This window comes from Lepidochelys olivacea (genome assembly GCF_965140295.1).
Source record: "Lepidochelys olivacea isolate rLepOli2 genome assembly, chromosome: 1".
NCBI classification, from domain to species: domain Eukaryota; kingdom Metazoa; phylum Chordata; order Testudines; family Cheloniidae; genus Lepidochelys; species Lepidochelys olivacea.
In genome coordinates this window covers 348,781,850-348,792,961 of record NC_140411.1, presented here as the reverse complement: position 1 = coordinate 348,792,961, position 11,112 = coordinate 348,781,850, and the positions used below count along the sequence as shown (strand labels likewise).

General features: G+C 46.3%; 1 protein-coding gene across 1 annotated transcript; it reads right to left on the bottom strand.

The window, feature by feature from the left end:
- Positions 1 to 1,923: 1,923 nt before the first annotated feature.
- On the bottom strand, positions 1,924 to 10,818 carry TSGA13 (testis specific 13; the record flags this gene model as incomplete). The annotated part of the gene is made up of 5 exons (XM_084618811.1): positions 1,924 to 2,120; positions 5,244 to 5,356; positions 8,443 to 8,552; positions 9,929 to 10,135; positions 10,765 to 10,818. 5 exons carry the CDS (start codon positions 10,816 to 10,818, stop codon positions 1,924 to 1,926), a joined length of 681 nt encoding a protein of 226 aa, XP_084474937.1.
- Positions 10,819 to 11,112: the final 294 nt, after the last annotated feature.

Here is an 11,112-nt window from a genome sequence, read left to right as displayed (position 1 = left end):
CTGACTGTTCTTTCATGGGGTCATTTACACTATCTGCAACCATAACCTCAATATCGAGTGTCCCTCCTACCCTAACTTGAACAGGCTAATAGACCAGATAGTGTCGTCTATCACTGCTTCCCTGAGGTTTGATGGTCCTTTGAATGTGGATCTTGCTGAATTCCAAATTAACTTGGTACCTTATCCCTGGATGCACTTCTCCATCACTACCTATGTGCCCATAATTTTGGCAGAAAAAGCTTAGAATGAGCAGCTCTCAGTGCCTGAAATCACCAACGCTTGCTTTGAGTTCTCCAACCAGATGGTGCAATGTGACCCTCATCAAAGCAAATACATGGCTTTCTGCCTGCTGTACCAGGTGCCCAAGGATGTGAATGCAGCTATATATCAACCATCAAAACCAGGAGGTCCAACTAGTTTGTGGACTGGTGCCCAAATGAGTTTAAGGTTGTTATCAACTACCAGTGATGTAGTTGTGGGAGACCTGGCTAAAGTTCAGCTCTTCTTTCAGGTTTGGGAAAGGTACTCCAAGCATCACAGCTAAATGCAAGATGGGACAGATGCTCTGAGTATCTTTCTCAGATCCGAAGAAGAGCTCTGTGTGACTCGAGAGCTTGTCTCTCTCACCAACAGATGTTGGGCCAGTAAAAGATATGACCTCACCCACCTTGTCTCTCAAATATCCTGGTTCCGATACAGCTACACTGCATACACAGGAGAATGACATACTAACAGTGTCTGCTTAACACAGCTTACTTCTCCTGAGGAGTTCACTGTTTGGCCTCTTGTTGTTCACTCTTTAACCCAACAACCCATCCCACCTTCCCAACAGCATGCTCTTGGTGGAGTCAGTTAAGACACTAAGATCTTGTCAAACCTCTAATCTACCGCAGGCCTTCCCTGTGTTATGACTAAAGTTAAGCATGCGGTCTGTAAGACATCTTAAGCCTTGTATCTTCTTGCAATTTACCATTGGAAAAGATGTAATGCTTTCAAAATTCTTGAATCAAATGTAGTATTTCCATACTGTGTTTTGGGGGTGGGAGGGCAGGGGGAAGAAGTGAGGGGTATTATTCAAACTCTCACATTCATAGATTCCAAGGCCAGAAGGGATCATTGTGATCTAGTCTAACTTCCTGCGTAACACATGCCAAAGGATGTTCTTGAACTAATTCCCATTGATCTAGACCATATAATTTAGAAAAACTGCCAGTCTTGATTTAAGTTTCCACCAATGGAGAATCCAAAACACCCCCATGAAAATTGTTTCAATGGTTAAACAATCAGGGTTATTTTTTAAATTGTCTTCCTAGGCTGAATTTAACTAGCTTCAACATCAAACATGCATTGGATTTTCTATCTTTGGCTGCTAGATTGCCCCCTGCTCAAACTTTTGTTCCCCATGTAGGTATTTATGTTAAGATCTCCTCTGTAAATAAGGGGGAAATGTGTTAACTCCCAGTGTTGCTGCTTTTTGATGTACTTCTCCCCAGCCACAAGCAAAGCCTTGGAGGACTAGAGCTAGTTTATGAAACTGGAACCAGAATAAGTGCTCTGGGGTAGGTGCTCTTTCTTATAAAGAATGTGAGATGCTATTGGGAGCTCTGCCAGGCATGGGAGTTCACTTGGCTAAAGAATTCAGTGTAATCCTAATGGCTGACTGCTGCCATAACGCTAAAGATGGAGCTGACCGTGTCCCCTTCTAAGGCAACGTTCATAGCCCAAAAACTAATATTTTGTTAACGACCCTTGTTCTTGGTCCCCCAAACGTTCACTGCAGCATCATTCTCCACAGTAAACCCCAAATCATGCAACCTCTGTTAAAAGTGTCTTTGCAGGGGCCAGCTGAGCTTTCTGGGCTCCAGAACGTTTAGTGGTCTGATGGCTGCATTCATCCAAATAGCAGTGACTCAATGGAAAGCTTTATTTGGAACTATCTACAAAAGAACTGCTTACTACCCACTGCGAGACTTTCCCACACCGGAAGCCGTTTTTCCCTGGTGCATTGACAGTGGGCTTTGCCTCAAAAAGGGAGGAAAGAGTTAATGGTTCCCACTGGCAGCTTGTTTCTCTTGTGGGCTTGCTATCCTTTCTTGGAAGGGATTGCACATCCTCTGTAGCTACAACAAAGCACAGGGTGTGTCAGAGGGAGACAGAGCACAGGAAAGGCTGATATACAGAGTGGCTCCTCTCTTCTCCAAATTATTCAGAGGTAAATACCTTTTTAATCCCTCTCCTCCTCCCCTCAAATAAACCTCAGAAGGAGTAGGTTACAACAGGAGTCAAGAGCTTGCTGTAAACAGACTAACCGGAGTTGCTTAAATATACCAACCAATAATGTTTGGGAACATACATTTATACGAGCCTCGCAAAATTCTAATCAGCATTTACCAGCCCAAGTTCAAACTCTACTTCCCACCTTCTACTATGCTGTCTGGGGAAGGCAGTGGGAACAAAGGTGTTCTTTCCTTGGTTCAAAGAGACAAATTCAGAGTGGGTGAGTTGAACTTGGCAAGGCTAGGTAACACACAGAGCTAGCATCAAAGTAGCATACAACTGTTTTTGGCCATGTTCCCATGCTACCAGTGAGTGTTCAAGTCTCTTTTCTACTATTCCATCTATCTTAGGTACTTATGACCCCCATTAAAATATGAGTGCCTCTCAGTCTTCAGTGTAGTTATCCTCACAACCTATGGGGAATTGAGGCACAGAGCAACTAAGTAATTTGCTAGGGACCTGAACTTGGGTCTCCCAGTTGCCTGGGCACTAGTCAGAGAGGAAGGATGATCCAACTCTCGGTTTAGGATCTTGGCACATCATGCTGTGGCCTCTTGTAGCAGTTCGTCCCCTGTGAAGGCTCTGAAGGGGTTGATCCTGGCAGCATGGCACTGGGTGCAGCTCCTTGTCACAGCTCCAGTAGAGCACTCCCTCTTGATCACTAACCAGACTGCTGAGAGGGGATCTAGTTGTTGAATCCCCAGGTGTTTTAAGCCCATAGTCTAAATGGGGCCCAGGCACTGCCAGGGCCTCAGAGCTCTGGGGACCCTCTCAGGGCACAGATCTGCTTTCTGGCCCCCTCTTAAAAACCTCCAGTCAAAGATGTGAGCTCTCTGAGTTACTTCAAGGAGGCATGGGATAGGTTTAATGCTTAACACACACAGCTGCTTTGCAGGGGGTTGTAAAACCCTATTGCTCTTTAATTGCATGAGAAATACAGAGATCTATACATAAATAATAAACCCTGCCCTGCCTCAGTTTCCTCACCACTACAGAGCATTCTTTGGGATGGGAGTCCGAGCTGTCAGGACCCTGGGTGGCCCCCTCTGCTCCAGCACATGTCTTCTCCCCATAGCTCACTACCTCTGACCTTGGCCACTCCAGCACCTTCCTTCTTCCTGCCCAGAACTTCCTATGTATCTCTCCAGGAGTCTTCTCCCCAAAGACTCTTTTTATAAACTGCTCTGCACCTGTGTTTCTTCATTCTTCTCTTTATTATTTCCACTGTCCAAACCCCCAGCTAGCCCATTGTCCCACAGTGCTGCACCCTGACAAGGCAGTCATTGAGTTCCACCATCGTCCCTGGTCTGACAAAGATATGACACATCCCTGCCAGGTGGCTTCCACATTCAGCTAGAGGTATTCTGGATGATATGAAGTTGTTACTATGAAAATTGCTGTATCACGGAAGTCCTAAGTTGTACAGACAGAACCCGCAAATCATCGCACCCCTCTATCTCCTCCCTTTGAGTAACTCAGTCCTTTAGTGACTGTCCTCTCCTCTCAGGCTAGGGCAGAATCCCAAAGAACTGCCCACTGCTCCCTCCTGCCCTGATGGAATAGGGCACAAAGTGCCCTAGGGCAGTGTTTCTCAACCTTTTTGATACCAGGGACTGGCTTGTTGCCCCCCTAAACTGCAACAGGGAGATCTCGGGGACCAGCACTGGTCGAAAAACTAGTTGTTGAGGAAACACTGCTCTAGTGCATGGGACCCTGTTAGTGAGTCTCCAAACACCAACTGCTACAGAGGAGAATCCTACTGATTTGCTGACCTCTGAAAACTTGCCACCACGGCATGGGAGAGGGGAAGCCCATTAAGCTTGTATTCCTAGAGGACCCCCTGGTCAGCAGAGGGATTCCTGCTGGTCAGCTGCCTTCAGAAGGAGGATTGTCAAGAAGACAGCCCTGCTGGTGTTTCACCTAGACAATATTTCAGTTGATGGGGAAGTTGTAGGCCTTGGGGCCTTTCTTGGTAAGAGTTCTGGTTATTAGGTGCATGGGGTTGTGCTTCTGAGGAACTTAGGTTGGGATCTGAGCTTGGGAGATCAAATGGTACCTAGTGGGAGCTTTGAGATAAGGGGTTTGGGATTTGAGGAGGGGAGAATCAGAGGAGGGCGGGTGTGAGATGGAGACAAGGGGCCTACTTACTTGCCAAGGGAGGCTACAAGGCCCAAAACTTCCCCATCCACTGACTTGGACAGGAATTTGATATAGGTAAGGAAGGAAAACCTCTGGGGAGCAGTACTATTTGAAGGTTGGAGGAGTGGCAACTGATCTGGGAGGGAAGTGGCATCTTCAGGAGGAATTAGTCATATCAGCTTGATGTTGCAAATAAATTGACATTACTGCAATACATAATATACTGGACTACTTCTCACACGGCTGAAGAGCGATGCAGCTTATCAAACCCTGTATATTTAAGGGAAGGAAGGGGAAAAGTGAGCCTGTGTAACATGCTTACTAGGGGGCTCGCATATGCACAGGCATTGGTGCTGACATTTTGTACTGGCTTTTTAAATATCTGAGGAACTATTTAGAGGGCTGAGATAGCACAAGGGCTGCTCTTCTCATGGCAGTTTACTTTCTGGACTGTGGACAAACCCAGAACAAGAGCAGTTCTTAGATACATCAGCTCCATACATTTCTCCTGTGAAAAATGTAAACACCAAGAACAAATCCTGTACACAGGTACTCAGCTCTGGTTGTGTTTCTGTGGAAGCCAAGTGCATCACCCTGCTGTAATGATTCAGTAATCTCTTCCTCCTTTTTAACAGAGGAGGGTTGGGTGGTGGGGGCATCTATCATACTTCCCTCTCCTCCCACCCAGACATGACCCATACCTACAAATAGGGGGAGGGAGGACAGTGGCTTCAGCAGATGCTACTGAGCATGCTCAGTCTGTGAGAGTAAGCTCAATACTAGCCAAGTAGCAATTCTGGGTGGGGGCACGTGTGGTAACTTCTTACCTAGTCTAGGGAAAGCTTGAAAGTGGAGATGGGGATATAGCTTTAGCAATCGCCTCTCAGCATAGCTTTTGGAAAACTGTCCTTCAATCTTGAAATCATTGTCTGTGGAAAACCTGCAGTTTGGAATGGAAAAACTTACTCAGAAGGGCTGCACCAATGTATGCTTGAAGATCTCTGTAGCAAGCCCAAACGCTGCATGGCTCAGTGAATGATATTGCTTTAAGACAGAGGTCCACTGAGTGTGGGGCAAGGCCCTCTAAGGGGGTGGGGAGAAACCTTTGAGGGGGGCATGGCAGGGCCTGGGCCAGCCCTCACTGTGGCAGGGAGGGAGCACCGCCCAGCCCTTCCCTCCCCAGCTCTGCTCACATCCCCACCTTCAGCCTCTGTCCCACTCCTGGTCCCAGACCCGCCTCCAGCTGCAGCCCCAGCCTCGGCCCCATGACCCCGACTGTCCTCCCCCCTGAGCCACGGCCCCAATGCCAGCTCTGGGGAGGGGCGTGGACAGGAGTAAAAGGGGGTCCAATCCTCAAATTTTGGGGACTGCTGCTTTAAGATGAAGCATAACCCAAAGCAAAATTCCTTTAATGCATTAAGGGGTAGCAGCCGCCTACTGCTGCCAGCCAATGGAATCCTAGGCGCCAACTTCTGCTCCAGCCGGTGGGTGCTCGACCCCTCCACCCCTGCCTCGCCCACTCCCGCCCTTGCCCTGCCCCCATTCCAACCCCTTCCCCAAAGTCCCCACCCGCTCCATGCCCCTATTCTGACTCCTTCCCCAAATCCCTGCCCTGGCCCCACCGCTCCCTGCCTCCTCCCCTGAGCATGCCACATCCCTGCTTCTCCCCCTCCCTCCCAGCATGCCGCCAAACACCTCCCAGCAGCGGCAAGGCAGGAAGCGCTGAGAGATAGGCGGAGGAGCTGGGACGCACGCTCTCAGGGAGGAGGTGGGGCGTGGGGTGGGGGAAGCTTGGTTGCCAGTGGGTGCAGAGCACCCACTAATTTTTCCCTGTGGGTGCTCCAGCCCTGGAGCACCACGGAGTTGGCACCTATGAATGGAGTTATTCCTTTAGCTCAAGGGCCTGTGGTGCTGAAGGTCCCTACTGGAATCCGTGTTAACAACCCATCTGGGGGAGGGCCTTGCGCTACAGAAATTGTAAGTACCAGAATTTGTGCTGTAGAAAACAATACTACACTAGCCCAGGGTGTGAAGGACTGGATGTTACCCTATAGGCCCCTCTGATATGAAAATGCAGAGCTTGGATATAATGACAAACCATACAAAACAGGGCTAAAGCAGAATGTGCAGAATTGTTCTCTTTTGCTACCTTGAGTCATGCAAATAATTTTTTACTGGTGAGTAAATTTAATACACAGATTTCATCTTCAAAACACTTTCTCCCTCCCCCATGGCAGCTCATAGTCTTGCTACTTGTGCCAGGCTCACCTCCAACCTATGAGTCACTGGAACAAAGAAGATAAAGTAACTCTTCAGTCTAAGAAGATCCATGTTTGACCCTAAGCACCTCTGTATTCACACCCTACACACTACTGCAATGATATTGGTACAACCTGTGCCTTGTGAGGTATCATTTGAAAACTAACACCACACTGGTCAATAATATCATTGTGGGATATGTGTGACTATGCTACATATGGAGTTATGGATGTTCTCTGATTTTGTGTTTTTTAAAGTCTGTATTTGAAGACAGTAGAAACAGGACTGTCCAGGTCTTGAATACAAATGAAGCCATGTGACCAGTAACAATAGAATTACAATTTACATAGGCAGTAAATAGAACCATTAAAGCTCATGAGGTGGTTTGGGAGTCAGTATGTCTAGATCATAAAGAATTGTGTATTTGCTTGGCTAACCAGCCTGGGCATCAGGCAGACACACTGAAGGCACATTTACATACAAGGTAAACAAAGCCATCAAGCTATCACTGGGGGATGGAGACCACACCCTGAGGAAGCCTTCCTGGTTCTTGAAACAGGGTCTCATGAACTTTAGGAGATGCTTTACTGGACTATAAAGAGAGGGGCAGTGAACCTCTAAGTTTTTTCACTTAAGACGACAAGGGAAATCAGCACCTCGTACTTCTGTGGAAGGTCCTGACTGAAGGATAGTCAGCCACGGTGGACCAAGAGTAAGTGATGAGCAAAACCATTTTAAACAAAGACCGTACCTTGCTAGATTGTATTAGATGCAGGTTTTCACTTTTAGTTCTTTTATTTGGCATCATTCAACCTATGTCCTGTCATTAATAGATTAAAATAAATTTAACCCCCCCCACACCCAGTACTGTGTTTGAATTGAAGTGATTGTTAACTCCAGTTAATGTGGCAAGCCGCTGGGTATAGTCTCCTTAAAGGAGCAAACAAACGGTATTATTTCTTTGAGTAGTTGAGGAGAGGTGTGGACACTTCAGGGTAGATGGATTTGGGGAAATTCAGGACTGGAGGTGGGTGGGTGTAGGGTTCACTTCAGTAGCGTAGCTGGGGGGAGTGGGGCAGCGGCTGCTCCCCCACTGAGGAGAACTGGTGCCTTTTTAATTCTTTGGCGCCTTTTAAATTTTTACTCACCCGGCGGCGCTCCGGGTCTTCGGTGGTGGGTCAGGGGGAGTGGAGATTTAAAAAAAAAAAAAAAAAAAAGCCCCATCTCCTGGTACTCACCCAGCAGTGCTCCGGGTCTTCAGCAGTACTTCTGAAGACCGGAGAGTACTGCCGCAGCATTGCGGTGGCAGGGGGAGAGGGGGGGCTGTCCTTCAGTGCCAAAGACCAGAGCGAGTGAAGGACCCAACGCCAAAGTGCTGCTGAAGACCCGGAGCGCCGCTGGGTGAGTATCAGGGGGTGGCGCCCTTTTTAATCTCCGCTCCCCCTGTTTTTTCCACCTGGCTACGCCACAGGTTCACTTGGCTAGTAGTAGGCAGAGACCACATGTGGCTGTAGTGTAATAAGCATGCTGATGGGATCCAAATTAATGAACCGTGGCTGCTTGTCTCAGACACTTAGCACATGCTTGTATTCTGGTGGGGAGCATCCAGACTAGTGAGCTACAGCAGCAGAGCATTTTAAAGCAGATAGGGGAACAGGGCTGGTGGAGAGACAACCTCTCACTAGTCTGGATTGCACTCCAACATGTGATACCATGTCACTGGACTGATAAGGACCAGCGAGCAAAGAAATGGGGCACTGACTTCACCTGAACTGGAGTGATTTCCCAACTTTTCCCTCATCAAAATTTATGCCTGCTTCAGTCAGCTGTTGTCTCTTCAGCGGGGGTAAATGAAGCTGACTCCTGGCATCGATCCCCTTTGGGAGAAATGGAAAAGAAATCAGATCTGTTGCAAGGGGAGTCATAAAAATTGGCCCCTAAGAGGAAAGGCAAAGACTTTGCAGTCAGCAAGGAGAACTTAGTCATGACCCAGGGAAGAGAAGGCTTGGATAAGCAGGAATCTCTCAGAGGAAGTAAAAGCAAATACAGTGAATGGAGAGCAAAAGAGGCTGAATTCTTATAAAGACAAAGATAGTGTATTGCTAACGCCAACCTCAAAAATAAGTCAGGTTGCCAAAAATCATGATTTAAAAATAAATGTCAAATTCTCTTTAATCTGACTTCTGGTTTCTGAGCCTATGGGATACACTTGCTGCATGTTTCTAAGGTTTTAATTTGCATCTATGAGGACTTGAAACTTATATTTTGAAATATGAAAGTTGAGATTATCATGTAATTGTACAAATTGAGGAGCTGGGGCATTAAGAAAAAATCAAATATTGTGATCCTCGTGACAAAACTGAGGATATTTCCTTCCAACTCCTTGTCCACATTGCAGTCTAACACCACATGCTCAATTAATAATTTCTGGCACCTTTGCTGTGCCTTTCACACAAGGATCTCAGGCCCAGTCCTCAAAGGTATTTAGGCATTTAATGCCTATTGAAATCAAAAGGAGTTAGGCACCTAAGTATCTTTTGAGGATCTGGGCCTCAATGCTCTCCAAACAAATGACCAGTTTTACTCATTTGCTCTCCATGACCAGTTCATGCAAACATTTGAACCTGTGTCTTGTTCACAAACTGGTCACTTAGACTATTTGCTATTGTGGTATTTGACTGCTCACCTACATCACCTGGTGGTGGTTCTGCTCCCTGATTGGAAGACTATATGCAAACAGGCAGGACTTGTACATGAACAAAAACCTGGTCATGCCAATATTCATGAACAGCAAATAAAAACAAGCATAGATATGGTGGGAGAGGAAAAAGTGCTTGGAACCTGAGTGTTTGCAAATACACACACACAGTATACATTTTTACTCCTAGAGGTGGAGAAGGGAAAGAGTTATGGGGGATATTGTCATACCACTTAACTTTTGGGAAGCACTCAGATTCTGTGGTGATGGGAGCCATATAAGTATCTAGATATGTTTAGCTACATATCAATATCTCTATTTTACAGATGGAGAAAATGAGGCACATTAGATTAAGTGACTTGCCCAAAGTCACATCAGGAATTAGTGGTATTGGTAAGACTAGATCCCAAGAGCCCTGACTACTCATCCTCTGCTCTAATCATTGGATATTACTTCCTCATAACTCAAAGGTGCAACCCTGGACCTCTGTAAATCTCAGCATTACAAGGGCCATGTCCTTTCCCAGTTTAAAAATTAGCAGTGAAATGTTTTTACCCTTCTTAAGTGCTCTTTGCAGAAAAACTTCATGGGGGTGTCCTTTCTTTGACTGGAATTCAGGTCAGGAAGGGGATTATTAGTCACTATCAGTGTTGTCTTGTCTTGATTGAACTCTGAAGATCTGCACATAAGTTTGGCACATCTCTTGCGGCCATTGAGATAGTCCTGAAATTTAGCATCGGTCAGTGGCACAAAGTACTTTGCCTGTACAGGGGTAAAGTGGGATGTCTGGGTTAGAAGTGCCACCTCCATTTTATTCCAGGATATAATTGCTATTAAACTCACTGAAAACGGCATTTCAGAAAAAATTGCTCCCCACTTCCCTCTGCTGGACAGAATGAACCCATAGCAATACATACAAACATCACACACAAACTACTAACTGCCTCCTTATGGGTGTGTAATGACCCACAATAACATCCACATCAGGGGTGGGATCAGCAGGGTTTGAACCTCAGAACTACAGTTAAGCATTGGAACAAATTGCTGAGGGAGGTGTGGAATTCCCTAATTGGAGATTTTTAAGAGCAGGTTAGACAAATATCCACAGAAGAGGAATATCATGGGCAGTGGCAGTGTGAGCTACCTCCATTGCCCAAACCCTGTCTTACAGCTGAAGGAACACCTCTGAAGTAGCAATGAAATAAGCCCTCAGGACTTGGAGCCTAGGCTAAAAATGCCAACAAAGAGGCCACTTAGTACCAACAGTGATGATGATATTCATGATGTCAACGCTTGCACAGGGGGAATAGGACTCACAGCAGTAGGCTTGTAGTGCTTGAATTTTAATGCTCCAGTAGACCGTAGTGTTGGTTACAAAGTGGTTCACTTACCAGTTTGGGATGGTAACAATACTGCTCCTCATTTTGTAGAAAAAACTTGCTCATGTTCTTCTAAATCAAACTGAAATTAAATAATATTTATTATCTGGATCCCAAAAGCTCTTTTCCCAGCAGTGCTAGTATGATAGCCACTGTCTTAGCCAACAGATAGTGGATTTTACCACTGACTCCGATACAGAAAACATGAGCGACTACAGCTTGAGCTATAGTCTATATTTTTTATAGCTGCTAGTTGCAATGATTTATATCCTCTGTGGATCAGGCACAGCGGGAGATCTGTAACACACTCACCAGTAGGCTATGCTAGCCTCTGTGGCTACATGTTCAGCAGACCAGGCT